At 58.6% G+C, this 16,471-nt stretch overlaps 1 protein-coding gene across 1 annotated transcript in view; it reads right to left on the bottom strand.

Annotated features, from left to right (window-relative positions):
* POLN (DNA polymerase nu) overlaps positions 1-16,471 on the bottom strand; it is a 51,565-nt gene continuing 35,094 nt past the window's right edge. The window contains exons 4-9 of the mRNA XM_081813184.1: positions 12,665-12,796; positions 9,517-9,602; positions 6,821-6,899; positions 2,531-2,598; positions 1,058-2,119; positions 1-338 (exon numbers count right to left, since the gene is read on the bottom strand). Coding sequence (XP_081669310.1) covers positions 1,911-2,119; positions 2,531-2,598; positions 6,821-6,899; positions 9,517-9,602; positions 12,665-12,796 — 574 coding nt within the window. The 3' untranslated portion in view covers positions 1-338; positions 1,058-1,910. The remainder of the gene's footprint in view (positions 339-1,057; positions 2,120-2,530; positions 2,599-6,820; positions 6,900-9,516; positions 9,603-12,664; positions 12,797-16,471) is intronic.

Below are 16,471 nucleotides of genomic sequence, written 5' to 3'. Positions count from 1 at the left end.
CCGCTTTGAATAAGGCTTTTACTATAGGGGACAACCCAGGGGGTGAACGTGGCCCTCTCCAGGTCCTGCTCTAGCTGCCCAGTGCCGACCTTGGGGAAGGCCACACAATGGGCTGGTGGAAACCAGTTCTCTCCTCCCACTGTTGCCTGGGGCTACAGACAAAATGAAGGCAAAAAATGCACGCACCAGGGTAGGTGCTGACAAGGGGGCTGGCGCTGGCTGGGTGGTTGCTTGGAGACTCAGCAGGACGTGGGCTGGGCCGAGGGCCTGGGGGCCTCCTGCGGCGGCACCAGGTGCCCCCACGAGTGGCCAGCACTCAGGCTCACCTTCAGGGGCACCTGTGGGCAGCAGCAGCGGTGAGCACCGGGCCCAGGCTAGCCTTCCCGGCCGGCTCCCAAGCCCACATGCAGGTGGGCATGGGTCCCTGGTGCCAGGAAGCCACTTGGCCCAAAGACATGACTAGACATTGTGGACAGATGCATGCACACACTCTCAGTGACAGGCAAACGGGCACCCCCAGGTCAGAATACCTCAACCATGGCTGAGCTCCCGGCTGACCTGCCAGGGCCTCTGTGCCAGGGAGCAGGCCTGCAGGTGCCTCACGGGCTCACCACCTCAGGGTCCTGCTCCCTGGGGTCAGTTGGCTCTGAGAGATGCCAAAGGGGGGCCTGCAGAGCCCTCCCAGGGACCCTAACCCTGAGAGGGACTTTGCCAAGGCCCTTGACCACGGCTCAACAGCTCCCTCTTGGCGCGGAGGATGGGGGCTGCCTGTAGCTGCCCATCAGGAGCAGCCCCTCTGCTCCCTGCAGGACTACAGGTGGTGGTGGGGGGGGGGGGGCTCCTGGGCCGCCAGGAACTACAGGCCAGGTGCGGGCGGGCAGTAGCCTGGGGGCTTAGGTGCGGCCGGCAGGGCTGGATGTCCTGTGTCCTGGCTCTCTTGCCCCGTGGGAGCGGGGCTCTCCTCTCCCGACCGGGTAGCTCTGGCTGGGAGTGGCCAGCTGGGAGGAGCCTGGCAGAGTTGAGTGTGACCCGCCCGACTCCCCTCCCCGCCCCTCACCTGCAGCTGTAGCTCCAAGGCCCGCACGTTCCGCAGGGACTCCATGGTCCCCCTGACAAGAGCTGGAACGAAGGGAAAAGAGGGAGAGGGGCAGCCCCAAGCCATCTGGGCAGAGATGGGGCCATCATGGGAATGCCCAGGCCCCGGCCCTGCCCTGGCCCCCAGGCTCCCCAGTTATTCCGAGTCCACATGGTCAGCTGCGCTGATGGGTCCAGCAGCCCCAGCATTACCCTGTGGTTGGTTCCACTGACCACATCCCTAGCACAGGCCTGAAGGCACCTTAACTGCTCCAGCCATGGTTGCCGGGGGCAAGTTTCTCTGCTGCCAACCTCACCCCCAGTCCCAGGCTCAGCCAGTGGAGGCCTGGGCAGGTGGGGCTGGGGGCAGGACTGTGCCTCGGCCTCCAGCTCTGTCCAGAGGCTCTGGGGCTGGGAAGAGGAGGGAGGGTAGGGCAGCCCTGGCTGGAGCAGTGGGGCCCACCAAATGGCCCGTGAATTTGCATGTGATGGTAAAGCCGGGAAGGGCAGCTCTGTGGTGCTGGTGGGTTGGCCCGGCTGTGTGGCCTCAGTCACCATGGGCCAGTTACCCTCCAGCCCTGAGAAAGGGAGCAGCCCAGGCAGGGGAGGGGTCAGCTGGCTCAGTGTTTCTTGGAGTTGGCTCGGAGCTCTTTTGCTCCTCTGATCAAGAAATATTTCATTTTATCTTACTAAGTTATCTGCAATTTTCGGTACAAAGATTGTGACAGAAAGACCCCCCGAAGGGGTGGGTACTGCCTTGTTCTCCCCTCCCTGGCTCTGGGATTAACCTGCCAACTCCCTGGGGACCGGTCTCTGGGTGCCTGGTGGGACAGCGGCTACCGAGGGCTGTACACCTGAGCTCTGTGGCCTCGTTTCCTTCTCTGTGCTGTGCACAGGGTCATGGCGGGGGGCAGGAGGCTGGGGTGGAGGTTGGGGCGTAAGGCTGCAGGGTAACTGGACTCCCCCGCCCTTCTGGCCTGCACATCAGGGCCCTGCAGAGGGGCCACAGCCACACTGGGGAGCTTCAGGGGTGTCCAGGTGCTTCCTAAGGGCAGGAGGCAGGACCTTGGCCTCCCTCACCCTACTGGGGAAATACTGGCTGTGCGGGGAACCACCCTCCCGAGGGATGGAGTCCCCTCTGCAGGATGGAGTCCGCACACTTAGCATCCAGTCTGCACATTTAGGATGGAGTCCCCACTGTAGGATGGAGTCCGCACTCTAGGACCAAGGGCCACAAGGCCAGCAAGTCCAGAAGGGGAGTCCCCATCATCTAAGAGCTCTGATGCTGAGGCAGACCCCACAGGGAGGACTGGGGCATGGCCAGGATGGGGTAGGTCCACTCAGCACGGGGCAGGGAAGTGGCCTGGAATTCCCACAGGGGGCAGACGCCAGCCAGCCAGGGGAGCCGCGTTAGCTATCCGGGAAGTCAAAGCAGCTTTGTGCTACCCAGGCTCACTTGCAAACTCTGGAATCTGTGAATCTTCCACCTCAAATAGCAGCTCATCATGAATTTGGGCGACCAACCTGGAAGACACGGTGGTCTGGGGGGGGGAGTCACCCTGAGATGTGACCTCTGGATCCCATGCTTTGCATGGGGCACCATGGAAGGTTGTGGCACAGGGTGCTCTAGAGGATGTGACTGGGTGGGGAGTGGGAAGACCCGGGAAGACCCCTGCTGCCTGGGGTCCCCTGACTGTCACCAGAAGAGTCTCCAGGGAAGAGGGGAGCACAGGTTAGAAGTGACCCCAGCCTCTGGATCCCATCACAGGGGGCACCTGGGACACCCAGCCAGGACTGGACGTAAACGTCTTCCCACAGAGTTGAGGCCGCCAGACCTCAGCAAGTCGCTGCTTGTGGGTCTCAGGAGGGCTTAGGCTCAAGTGACGGGGGCCAGCAGGTACATGCATTCTGTGGAGGGTGGGATCTGGGTTGACGTAAGTGCTTTGGGTGGATGACGCCTGCCATGAGCTGTGGCCCAGGGCAGAGGAACGTGGCTTGTTCTGCGCACTCAGGGAGGGGAGGTGTGGTGCAGATGACCCACAGGAAAGATGGCGGACGTCAGGGAGGGACCTGTGTGCTCTGCCCTTCGTGTGACTTGCTGTCTCCAGGACTGGGCCTTCGAGGTCAGAGGCCACATCTGGTCCTTGTCATTTTGCAGGCACCGTGTGGGAGGGAAGAGGCAGCAGGCAGAGGCTCTAGGAAGGCAGGGCTGCCCAGGAGAGGTGTGGCAGGGCCCCATGCACAGGAGTCGTGGCAAGCCCAGCTGAGAGAGGGAGCAGCTCTTCCAATCACAGGGCAGAGATGAGCGCTGCTGCCACGTTCGTGGGGCCCACGGCTTTGCTGCAGGGCTTCCTGCCGGTCCTGCGGGGAGAGGATCCGCCCGACATTCTGGGCTGCCCTCCGGAAGCCAGAGCAGGCTGGTGGCACGGCCCGCGATGGGGTCTTCGTTCCCACGGGATCTTCGTTTTCAAATTGGCAGAAACTCAGAAGAGGCCCTTGTTCCTTCTTTCAGATTTAGCAGCATCAGCGTTCACACTTCTTGAAATGACGCTGTGAGTTCTGAGCCACCAGTGTGGCAGCGACCTAAGAATAGGCCTGAGTTGTTAGTCACTTACACATTGCTCCCACAGCTGACGGCGACGTTCCCGGGCGTCCAGCTGGAAACGGGGGCACGAGACAGAAGAGGAGCAGGGACGCCGTGTGGGGCAGCTGAGTGTGCGAGTCAGACTCCGCTGCTCCTGAGGAGTGATTGCCCACTGTCCCGCTGTCCTGCTGTCCCCGACGACGCTCCTGTGAGCGAGTGCTCCAGCAGAGCCCGTCCTCCTCGGCGCCCGCCGCTGGCCTGGCCCTGTCATCTCCCTGTCACCGCCCCGCACGCTTCCCGTTTCGCCCCTCCCAGCCTTAGGAGCAGGCCCGCGGCTGCCCTGCCGTCTCACAGGGTCCAGGCTCATCCAGGCCGCTCCCCACTTGGCCGAGTCTCTTGCCTCCTGGACCCCCGGCACCTTCTCCGCTCGTTTCTGAGGCCGGGAGATTGAGTGCCGCACCGCACGGTGGTGAGCAAGGCCTGGCCACGGGGCGTCCTCGGTTTGCTGCTGCATGGCGAGGTGGCCAGAGGTCAGAGGGTCCCCCTGGTGGCGAGCCAATGACCCCGTCTTCCACAGAACACCCCGCATCTTCCTGGCTATCCCTGCACCCGAGGGCAAAGGAGCAGGTGAGGGCCTTCCAGAGGCGGCCGCCGTCCAGAGCCGGGGAACCAGGCGGGTCTCCTGGTCCTCTCGGTGCCGGGGGCACAGTGTGAGCAAGAGCTGTGGCTCTGCGGCTTGGGCTGGGAGGCCCAGCGCCGGTCCAGCTCTGCATGAGCTTGGACGTGGGTGGGCTCCGAGCCTCAGTTTCCCCTTGTCTACACTCATGTGTTAGAGCCAACCATCTCTGAAGCTTCTTTCTGACTCCAACATGTTCTGAAACCTAGAAAGGCCTTTTCACAGAGGCCCCATGTCCTGAGAGGCCCAGAGGCAAGCCCTGAGTGTTGATGACTGAGCCAACAACTCGCAGCTGGAAGCTTGCCTGCCTTCTTGCTCTGGGCCCGGGGGCCGCGAGGGGAGGCCGGCCTGTGGCTGCAGGCCACGGGGGCCTGGGGGTGACTGGGTGAGGCTCTCCGGGTACCTGCTCTGCTATGGACAGCCACGAGCCTCTGAGATGCGTTCCGTGCCCTCACACATGGCTCGCGGTGGCCTATTCTAAACTCGATCCAAAACTTCTCCCATTGCTCCGGGAAGAACAGAGCAGAGTCAGAAAGGCCCCAGATTCCACACTGAACTGCTTTGTGTTCTAACACAACACTACACATTTGCCATGGGAAGCATTTTCCAAGGACGGTGAAGCCTGAGAGAAGGGCAGCTGGGTGCCAAACCCCGGAGCAGGAAACGTTCGTGCTCAGCTCTGGACTCAGTTATCTAAGAAGACCCCAAGTCCTCATGTACCATCTTCCTTTATCAATTCCACAAAACCCCAAAATGGATCAGACTTCTCTGGACTACGGTATCACAGATGCAGAACCACTGTGTGGCCTTCGGTTCCGGCCGAGGTGGTGAGTTACACAGGCTCACGACCCCTCTTAAATGTACCCTACAGAAAGCACATCAGGGGGCAGGACGCAGGGGTCAGAGGACTGGAGGCCCAGCACGCGCTGGCGTGTGTGGGAGGCGGGGGGAGCAGACGGACATGGGGGCAGGAGAAACTCTGAGAGGAAAGCATCTCCCGTTCTGCTCTTGCCTCTGTCCCCCCGGTGGCAGCAGAAACCGGAGACGTAGCCCAGACCCCACTGCAGGTGCCCGCGGTTACTTAAGCAGTGGATCTCAGACAGCCACCCAGCATCGCTCCTTCCCAGGCCCAGGCGGCAGCGGCCGAGGCCCCCTCCCCATGCTGCTCCTCCCTGAGGCGGGCGGTGGGTGGGTCCGAGGCGGGGTCTGGGGCAAGGGCTGCGGAGGGCGCTGCTGGGCGGGTCTGTGGGGCTTGGGGACAGTCCCCTCCCTAGCCCTTCACTGGGATGCCACCCACACTCTCTGGCGGGGCCTTTGCCTACTGCACATTTCTGTAAAAATTGCTGGAATTGCCAAAAAAAGAGCCCAGTTTCAGACGTCAAAATGAACAGTAGGAAAGCCACGAAGAAGGAGAAGCCTTTTTAAGGAAAGACGAAGGACTCAGATGCGGAAGGCAATCATGCCTTGAGAAGTAGAACAGTATCGAAGCCAAGACGAAACTGTAGCCTCCGACGGAAAAGGGTCCCGCCGTGCAGGTGACACAGGTGAGCGTGACCCTTGGTCACCAGCCAGAGAAGCAGCTGCCCGGCCCTGTTGCCTGGGAAGGGCTCGTCTGCAGGGATAGGCCCCCGCCCGCCTGGGGACCCCCCCAGCGAGGCAAGCAAACGTGCACGGGGCCCAAGCAGGGAGGCCCAAGCAGGAACAGAGCTTCCGGGCTGACACACTCGCTCCCGTCTCCGGGCGACTCCCAGGGAGCCGCCAGGGAGGGGTCCCGGGGCGCTGGAGCCGAACCCAGCCCCTGCCACCTGCACTGGCACCAGGACCTCGGGCGGCTGCCAGCCGTGGTTCTGGACCAGCAGAGCTGGACAGGCCTCCTTGTCACCGGCCACCCGGACGCTCTGCCACGGAGGCAGAGGCAGAAACCGGAGACAGCTGTGGCCCAGAGGCAGCCGTGGCTGGGCCCTCATCTTCGAGATGCATCTGCACGCTGGCTCTGGGGCGGGGCTGGGTGTCGGGCACACTGGGTGGTGGCAGCAACAGGCACCCGGAGTGGGGGCCAGTGGGGTCCGCCCACCTCGGGTGGGCAGCTGCATGGGATGCCCCTTGGGCTGGGCCTGCAGGGGCTCACACACGCCTGGGGAGATGCATTTCCACACCAGCTGAACCTCGAGAGGCCTCCTCGTGCCCCCAGGCGGACGGCGCGTTGCTATCGCAGCTGCTGTGAGCTGGCTCCTGGGCACTTGGCCCAGCCCGAGCTGGGGAGGCAGGGGCTCTCCTGGGCGTGCTGAGAGGAGCTCGGGCCCAGGGGGCCCCTCTGCTTGGGGTTCACGGGAAGTGGCAGGCGTTGCTTTGCTCCTGGGAGGCATGTGTGCACGGGCCAGCCACGCTGTCGACTCACAGAACCACGGGCCTCCCACCCAAGCCCTGAGAAAGGCAGGCCCACGCGCTGGGTCAGGCCCGGGCAGGCTGGCCACTCACTCACTGACCTGGCTGTCAGGGTGGGGGAAGCGGCCACTGCAGTGAAGACGTGGATCATGGCCATCTTGCAGAGGTCTGCGGCTGAGCCTGTGGGAACAAGAGGTTCTGTTTCACGAACAATGTAAGGTCCAGGGCTCTGCAGCAGGGACTCGGCCAGCACGCTCAGCCGAGCCCCGGCTGTCTTAGTTTTCTATGCTGTGGGACGCAGGACCCCACGCCTCACAGGTTAAAACAACCCAGATCTACCATCTCATAGCTCCTGCCGAGCAAGAACCCAGTCTGTGTGGCTGGGTCCTCTGCTTGGGGCCTCACAGCCTGAGATCAGTGTGTGACCCTACCAAGTCCTCATCTGGAAGCTCGACTAGGGAAGACCCACTCCCGAGTGACCCCAGGTCATTAGCAAAATTCATTTCCTTGCCACGCGTGAGCGAGGTTCCTGTGTTGCTGCTGGCTGCTGGCTGTGAGCCGTGCGTCCAGCTCCTGGAGGCTGCGCTGGGTCCTTGCTGTGGGCCCTCTGCCCAACGTGCAGTTTGCTTCTTCACGGCCAGCTGAAGGGCGCCTACTGCAGTGAATCCCGACCCTGACCCCTACATGGTCTTTCAAGGGCCTGCCTGATTAGGTCAGGCCCACCATGGATGCAAACCCCCTTTTGCCTTGTGGCTTGACCTAACCGTGGGAATGATATCACATTCACAGGTTCTGCAGAATCTGGAATCCTGCCCGCTGCACCAGCTAACAAAGTGACCAGGCAGGGGCGTGCACTCAGCCTTCCAGCCACATGGCCTCTTGACTTCATTGTGCTCAGCTTTCCAGTGGATCGAATGGGGTTATGATAGAGCCTCCTAGATTTTGGTAAGGATAAATCACATGTCAGGGCTGTGTTGGGCACTCTGCAAGGTGCTGGCCAGTGTAGGGGACATGCCCATTCCAGTGCCGGGCACACAGCAGGTGTCTCAGTAATGGAAAACAGACTGAAGTTCAGGTTTCATTGTGGTTTGAAATTGCTTTAGCTCTTCGTGTTTCCCAAGGTTCACGAAGTAAAGGTTGTCAGTCCATGGACTGCCTTGCTCCGCTGCAAGGCTAGGCCTTCAGTCTATGGACGTCCTTTTCCTAAAAGTGTGGCAGAAATGCTGGACACGGAAGTCTGGCCTCTGAGACTGCTGCGGTGAGGGGCTTCAGGCGGGATGGGGAGCTGCGCTGGGGCGGGATGTCAGGAAAAGCGCACGGAGCTGGAGAAACAAGGATGGGGAGGCGGGTGGCAAGAGAGGGGCGTGGGGGGGGAAGGGGAGGCCTCAGGGAGGTGCGCACCACACAGCTGGTCTTGTTGGTTGATGGGTCAGAGGCAGAATTTTCTTGTGGGCACTGGCCACTGCTTCCCCTGGCACCTAGTTCAGCTCACACAGACTTCTGTTACGTGGATGGACTGGATGGATGGCAAGTCACTTGCTCAGAGACACACGTGTGCAGGGAGGCCGTATCCACGGTAGCTGGGTGTCCTGGTCGGCTTCTCACACGAAGATATCTCGTGTGCAGGTCTTTCTGGAAGGGCCCTAACATAGCTTCAGCATCACCGAGCACGTGCCTCGCACACATCTAGGGAACAGACACGTGGCTGTGGCCTGACAGCGGCCTCCTACGTGAAAACCCACCATCTCAGGATGTGGAGGGCTGTCACTGTCCTCAGCTCCTGTCCGGCTGGTCACACTGGGGGACGGGACTCTGGAAGACTCTATACTGAACCCAGACCGATCCTCGCAATTGTTCTGTCAGGGGCCACTGAGCCTCCTGCTGTCTGAGCAACGCACGGAGGCTCTCGGAACTCAGTGCTGCCGTGTCCCCCTCTTGCAGGACTTGCGGGGACGTGATCTCCACCCTGCCGCTACTCCAAGCCACCCGCTCCCCGTGGGCTGGGGTCCCTGGCCGCTGTCCTGCCTCAGAAGCCCCCCTGGGGGCAGGTGGTGGAATCCTGCCTTCAGGCCTCATGTCTGGGCCTTGGGGGCCTCGGTTCCCCCTTTGTGACCTGGCGACATGGACTGCTGACTAGAGGCGGGCTCAGACCCCCAGGTGTGGGCGTGAGCTCTCTGTGTAGGCACGCCTGACCCTGCTGGGGCCGGAGCAGGGTGGGGTCACCAACGGGATGACGCCTGACTCCAGGCTGCCTGGGGCCTCCCTGGGACAGCTGGTGGCCCACGGTATGTGGAGCCTGGGATTATCGCTCTCCCTCTTCACCTCTACGCAGAACTATTTGAGGGCTGTGGCTAGAGATGGGAGTCTTCATAACCAGGGGCAGACAGGGTGCCGTCATGCTTTCTGGCCGCCTGCTGCTAAGGCTGCGGGATCCAGGAGAGCCTGCTGGGTCTGGAGGCCTTGCTGCAAGGTCTTACTCCTGCCAGGCATGAGGGGCATGGCAGAGAGCCCCAGGCCAAGAGTGCAGGGACTGAGCTCCAGGTCTCGCCCTAGTCCTGGCTGGAGAAACTCCGAAAGCCTCAGTTCCTTATTCAGAGGTCCAGGAGAGTGTCGCCTGGGGGAAAGACCACCATGTCCTGAGCACCTGCTGAGCGCCAAGTGCTACTTCACTCGAGCCTCCTGTGTAACTACCGGTGAGTACAGAAGCAGGGACTAGCATCCGGATAATCTGGGGGGTGTCATTCAGCCCTGCAGCTGCTGAGAGCCCACGGCAGGCGGCCCCAGGCGCTCTGCGTACCTTGCACAACGAAGTTCACGGCCTGCCGCTCTGCTTGCGCCCGGAGCTGCTGGTCTTGTGCGTGGACCCTCGGCAGCGGTCTCCTCCTGCCCATGATGGATGCCACATGGCCTGGGTCACGTGAAGGAGAAGAGGACACGAGGCAGAAATAAACAGGCTGTGCGGCGCCCTGGTGCTCACCTAGCCTCTGTGGGCACGGCCTCCCCCACATGGGGTCCAGGGACCCTGGCAGGACCCCTCCTCACTGCAGTGCTGAGCGCAGCGGGGAGCTCTGCCCACGGGCCTCCCGGTCTATCTCGGGGCGAGTGGGTTCTGAGGTGGGGAAGCAGGGCAGCTTCCTGGCGGCTCTGCTTTCTGACTTCTGCCTGCAGTCACAGCTGACAGAGGACAGGGAGGGCAGTTTACAAAGGCTGTTAAAGGCCACTTTTGGGGCTCCGGTACAGAAGTAATTCTGAACCATGTGGCAGCTGGGATAGGGAGAAAGGCATTAATCCCTAGTCTACTCAAGGAGGGAGGGGCCACATTCTCACACATTCTCACATAAGTTTGCGGTCCTCTTTTTTTCTTTTTCTTTTTTTAAGTAGGCTCCACACTCTGTGGGGCCCAACACGGGGCTCTATCTCAGGACCCCGAGATCACCACCTGAGATGCTCAACCGCCTGCCCCAAGGTCCTCCTGAAGAAAACGAACACAGGGGCGCCTGGGTGGCTCAGTCGTTAAGCGTCTGCCTTCGGCTCAGGTCATGATCCCGGGGTCCTGGGATTGAGCCCTGCGTCAGGCTCCCCACTCGGTGGGAGGCCGCTTCTCCCTCTCCCTCTGCTGCTCCCCCTGCTTGTGTTCCCTCTCTTGCTGTGTCTCTCTCTGTCAAATAAATAAATAAAATCTTTAAAAAAGAAAAGAAAAGAAAAGAAAACGAACATAAACACGCTGTGTTGGGTGAGTATACTCCTGACCAGTGAGGACTTGTGTTTTATTGGGTGTTGGTGAGATTAAATTCTCCACTCAGGATTTCACACATCTGAGGGTTGGAAGGATTTCCCACATACATCATAATTACAAAAATGACAATGTATGGAGCACTCGCTGTTTGCCAGGCGGTAATATAAAGCCTCCTAATAGTGACGGGCGGTGAGGACAGGGAGAGAGCCCTACTGCTCACGGCAGCCTGGTAGATCTGCCTCGTGTGCCTGCTCCGGCCCCAGCAGGGTCAGGCGTGCCTACACAGAGAGCTCACGCCCACACCTGGGGGCCTGAGCCCGCCTCTAGTCAGCAGTCCATGTCGCCCCCTTGGTGTCTCTTGCCTGTGCTCTCTGTCCATCCCACCTCAGACGCTGGGCAGAGGCCCTGTCCCTTCAGACGGCTCCCCCGGGCAGTGGCTCTGACTTCCACCTCCCCTGCCAATCTACCTCCCACGCTCCTGGACCGATCTGTGCAAAGTGAACCCCAGCTTCTTCCCCTGGCTTGTGGTGTGCCACGTAGGGTCTGGGCCACTGGCCTCCTCTCTGGCCTCCGGGCTGCCCCATCCACCTGCCCACCCCAGCACCGCTCCAGGCTCTCCCGGCCTTTCCTGTGGTGGCTCAGATGCCACCCCCAGGGAGGCCGGGGCACACGGTGCTCTCCGGGGGCCTCCCTCCTCCTCTCTCGGCACTGGCATCCCGCTGGCTCCTCGCGCCCCTGCGGTGCCATCTTTCGGACACTGCATGCACTTGCTTACTCGTGGGTTGTTGTGGCTCTTGGACTGTGGCCGTGGGACAGCGAGGAGCTCGTATCACTGCCTGACCCTCAACCAATGTGTGTGGAAGATTTTAATGATCATTCGAGGATCTTTCTGCCCAGAAGTGTACTAGTGGGTTGAAGGGCATGCACACCCACGTACGGCCCTTCAAGAGTTGAGTGCGAGGAAGGGAGGCAGGGGTGGGTAGCGGGGAGCATGGTGGCTCCGGGCTGGAGCTGCCTGGGCGTGGGCCTGCTCCCACCTGTCAGCTGTGTGAACTTGAGAAGCTACTTAACGTCTTGGTGACTCGTTTTCTCCATCTGTAAAATGGGCAAGGATACCACCCTCGTGGAGAACTGCTTCTGTCTACAGCGATTCTGACTCCATATTCTATCACTCTTCTAACATTTCAAAGTGGGTAGTCTTATTTTTCCCTTCGGTGAGGGTGCCGGTGGCCAAGGTGGAGGCTCACCTCCCAGGTCCAGGGAGCTCGCTGGGAACGGGAGCAGTTTGCTGGCTTTCTTGTGCCCCACACCGAGGCTGCAGGGAGCTGGGCGCTGAGTGCAGTCAGGGTCCACGGGGACCCCGCCTGGGGCTGCTGCCTGGGCACACGGTCAGGCCAGGAGGCCCCTGGGGAGGGCCCACCGGGGGCTCCAGAGAGGAAGGTGGCCAGTGGGGCCTGGCAGAGCTGGGACAGCCGGGAGCCCCAGGGAGCCCCAGGGAGCGCAGCACAGCTGTTAGGAAGGCTGAGCCGCTGGCGCTGCTTCTCCTTCCCTACAGCGTGAGGGAGCGCCCCTCTGCCCCCTTCCCTGCTTCAGGATTCCTGCTGCCGCTCATCTCTCTCCTTCCCCTACTTCATTTCACGCGCTGCTCTTTTCCAAACGTCTAGAGTTGACTACAACCCATTTATGTTCACAAATTTCTTTCTTTCTTTTTAAAAATATGCTGTTAAACTATTCCTGTACTTCTAAGTGAAGGATCGGCGTGGCCGTGCCCCACAGTTTTCACGGGACAGTCTCTCACTCTCATTTATTTCTAAGATGTTTGTAATGTTCTTGGGATGCCTTGAGACCGCATTCCATTGTGGTCACATGACATGTTCTAGTTGATAGTCTTTGAAATTTGTGACCACACTGTGGTGAAATTTTGTAAATATACCACGTGCTTTTCGTAAAAACATACGTTCTCCACTTTTAGGTGCAGGGTTGTGTCTCTAGCTGCCCATCTACCATTTTCTGACGCAAGATTCCCTCAAGCAGACCCTGGCTCTGGACCCTTCTCACCCTGGAGCCTAGGGTCCCATTTTCCACTCACCCCATCCCCTCCCATCTGCCCACCACCCCCCACGGAGCAGGGCCAGGAGACCAGGGGCAGCTGCAGGTCATCAGGGAGGGGAAGGGGGGTCTGCAAAGGCTTTGGCTGTGTCTGGCTCACCTGTCTGGTGACACTGGGCAATGGTTGTTTGGACAAAGTCCTTGATTTTCTTGTACTTCTGCAAAAAACTCTCCAAAAACCGGGCAGCCTCCTGCACAGTAACTCCAAGGCAAGCAGCAAGCCGCTCCTTCCCTGTGTGGACAGAAACACTCAAGATCAGAGGCAAGCTCACACCTGCGGGGACCACGAGCCACGCTGCCCGGCAGCGGCCACCACACACAGAAGTGAGCCCACAGAAGGGCCCTTGGAAGACACTGTGAGTCCAGGGTCTATCTCTTCTGATCAGTCAGGATAGTGTTGGTTTTGGCTTTCCAGCTGAGTTCTCGGTGCCGCTCAGCCTAGACTGGTGCCCGTTAAACATTTACTCACTCAACAATACCGGCCGAGTGCCTGGCAGGCATGGAGGTAAAGCTGCAGTAAAGTCCCTCAGCCTGTCCAGAGAGAGAGCTAACTCCAGAACTAGGGGACACTGGAGAGGGGCACAGAGGAAAAGAGGAAGGGAACGTTCCATTGCCAAATCATGAGAAAATGTACTTAGGAGCTGCCATCCTTGAAATTTTCATTTTGAGACCAACACTTCTGGTCCAGACCGATACTTGTTTCCTAGAGGATGCAGGTATTCTTGTGAGTTTTTTTACAGCAGGATCTCTGGTCAGGATAGCACCCGGAGTCCCATTGCAGCCTGTGGGGAGCAGATGCTGAGGCTGCACAGACCTGGGTCTGAGTCCAGCTCTGTCACCCAGGGGTGGCTCTGTGTGGACTTGGGGAAGTTGTGTGACCTGCGATCAACCCTGTTTCTTCACCTATGACTCAAGAACATGAGTCCTTACTCCAGGGTTGTTAAGGGGACACCTCTGGAGGAAAGGGACTTATTGAGCTCAGATCCAATCTTCTCTTTAGCCAGGCCGCCCCTAGCCCGAGTCAGCTGATGTTTTCAGGGGTCTGGACAGAAACTGTTCATATCTTGGGAGAGTGAAGGGGCAGATGTTTTCTTCCACTGCTTGGCTATGGAGAGTGGGAAAGGCTGTGCTCCCCAAAGTCTCTCCCGGCAGAGAGAGCTCTTGGAGCCTTCTGTCCTTGCTCTCACCAAGCTTGCCAGACTATCCCACGTCATTTGGACAGAAACAAAAGAACTCCACTTTCTCTATTAGAGCTTATTGAAGACCATGTGATAGCTTCATGAATATAGTCCACTGAAACAATCCATCTCTAAGGCTTTCTTTCTAGGACATTCCAATCCCTACCCCTCTGCTACGTCACTCTAGTGGAAACCTCCATTGACTTTCAGAAAGGAATCAGATGACGGCTAGACACCCCTGGCACGTCTGGCTTAGTGGAACCCTGAGTCTGCTCCGCTAAGTCCTTTCTCATGTCTAACTACTGTTAAGCTGAGTCAGTGAACTTTTTATTTCTAACATTGTAGTTTTCAGTTTTAGAATTTCCATTTGGTTCTTTTTATTTTCTGGGATTTCCTATTTTTTTTTTCATTCATTACGAGCATGTTTTCCTTTACATCCTTCAGCATAGTTATAATAATATGGCTTTAAAATCCTTTTCTGCTAATTTCAACATCTGGGTCATCTCAGGATTTGCTTCTATGATGGCCTTTTCTTTAGAGTGTGGATCAAATTATCCTATTTCTTCATATGTTTAGTAATTTTGGATTAAATCCTGGATATTGTGAATGAAATGTTGTAGACACCCCAGATTCTATTATGGTTTTTTTTCAGGAGTATTGATTTTTTTTTTTAAGGAGGCAGTTAATGTGGCTAAAGTCAAACTTTGAAATTTGCCCCTGTGCAGTGGGAAGCAACTGAAGTCTCAGTTCAGCCCTTTTAGCCTTAGCTGGGCTGTCTGAAGTCTGCCTACTTATGCATAGTCAGGGGTCAGCCAGAGGTTTGGGCAGAGTTCATACCCAGAATCTAGTGTTCTTTGGCTTCTTTGGCTCTCTTTTTTTCTGAGCGTTTCCCCTCACTTTCCAGACGCTCTGGCTGCTTCAAACTCTGTCCTCTGTTTCTTCAGGCAAGTGAGACTATGGATTTCTGTTGGACTGTTAACCACCCATCACACTGACCGAGGTCACCCTGAATCATTCCTCCCAAAGGTCACTTTTCAGTACCTTTCGGGAGTTGTTTATTATATTTTTTCCATAATTTATAGGTGATACCCGTGGGAGAGGAGTCTGCTGGGACCTGCTTGGCCATTGCTCAAGTCACACTCCTCCTTCTCAGTATGTGTGGCCCAGAAAGGATTCCTTTCCTGTACTGGGTAGAGATGTTGGGAGATCAGAAGTGCAGCGGTTGGCCAAGGTCCTGCACGTGAAGAAGCCTGTTTACCAGAGGAACAAAAAATGCAGTGACTGCAAAGGAAGAAGATGGAGACTGGGAAAGAGATGGAGGGTCTGGACAGTTCTCTGATTCCTGCTCCCGCGCCCTTCCCGTGGGCCTGTCACACTCAAGCACCCAAGCAGGATGGCCGTTGACGCCATGAGGGCCTGTGTTCCATGCTTCACAGAGACTGGCCCCTTTCATACAACTGTCGTCCATGCTTTGGTTCACTTGATGGGGTTTCTGCTCTTTGAGATGTAATCGCAGACAGGCTTGTCCCCCTGAGAGCAAGCACCCCCCTGGTGGGAGCACAACCAGTCCTAATCTCTGAAATCCTAGATGAGCGCGGGATGTGACTCTTCCCACAGACAGCGAATTATGTCATGTGCTTGTGAGCTGCATCTTTAGCTTTAGGAAGACCGTCTTCACTCCCTTTTCTCCAAGTGCTCTTTGGTCCCTCACATTTTTGCTAATAGTTTCTCCCTCTTGTCTGTGGCTCTGGGGCCTAGTGAGTGCCTGGCACATCGTGGCCTCCAGGAGTGCTGGCTGGTCTGACCAGAGCAGCCCCGACTAACTCTCCGCATCCTTCAGAACCGGCAGCCTGCCCCACCTCTCCCGGTTCTACCTGGCACCAACGACTCTGGGGCACTTGTCACTCAGCGCTGTCCTCCCGGGCCCACTTATGCATTTCTGGTGACAAATGTCAGCCCCTAGGAACAACGGTGCCTGCTGATCGAATGTGATTGGACGTGGAGGCAAACTTAAATGCTGAACACCTTGAGGAGAATCAAGGGTTAAATGGACTCCAGGAGCAGTGGGAGCTCAGAGCAAGACCCGAGGGCGTCAGGAGGGGCCTCAGAGGGGCCATGAGCAAGACTGGGCTAGGGTGCATTGTTAGTTGGCAGGTAGCTGACAGAGGGGCAGTGAGCTGGTGGTCACCCCTTTGGGCGAGACCCCTGGGGAACAGCGGCTCTGTGGTCACCACCATTCTGGCAGGGATGGCCCTCCCGGCAGAATCTGGGGGAGGGGTGGGGACCAGGCTGCCCCACCCGTGGGCTGCAGCAGGGCCGCACAGATGTGAAGTCCCTCTCGAGCACCTTCTCTGCTCATGTCATAGTCCTGCTTCTCCTCAGCTGTCTCTCACTGTGGTCCTCACGCCGATCGCGCTGACCCAGGAGGTGCCCCCAGCACTCAGAGTAGCAGCTTCCAGACCCCCAGTGAAAACACATCATCGCAACCACGACAGCCAGCTGGTGGGAGGTGTTTGTGCTGCGTTACCAGAGGGCCCCCAGCAGCCCAGGAGACCCGACGGGTTCGTCCGCGGGGAGGACAGCACAGCCGGGTGCCGACACCATGGTAATCTGCCGTGGAGCTGGCCGGGGACAGCGGGAACAGCAGAAACGGAGGCTCGGGGTGGGAACCGTGTCACCATCAGGGCTAAAAGCAGCCAAATTACTCTTTTCACCAACATCACAGCTGA

This window comes from Leptonychotes weddellii, chromosome 2 (assembly GCF_054177405.1).
Source record: "Leptonychotes weddellii isolate Sample4059 chromosome 2, ASM5417740v2, whole genome shotgun sequence".
Lineage (NCBI taxonomy): Eukaryota > Metazoa > Chordata > Mammalia > Carnivora > Phocidae > Leptonychotes > Leptonychotes weddellii.
This window is presented reverse-complemented; position numbering and strand designations above follow the sequence as displayed.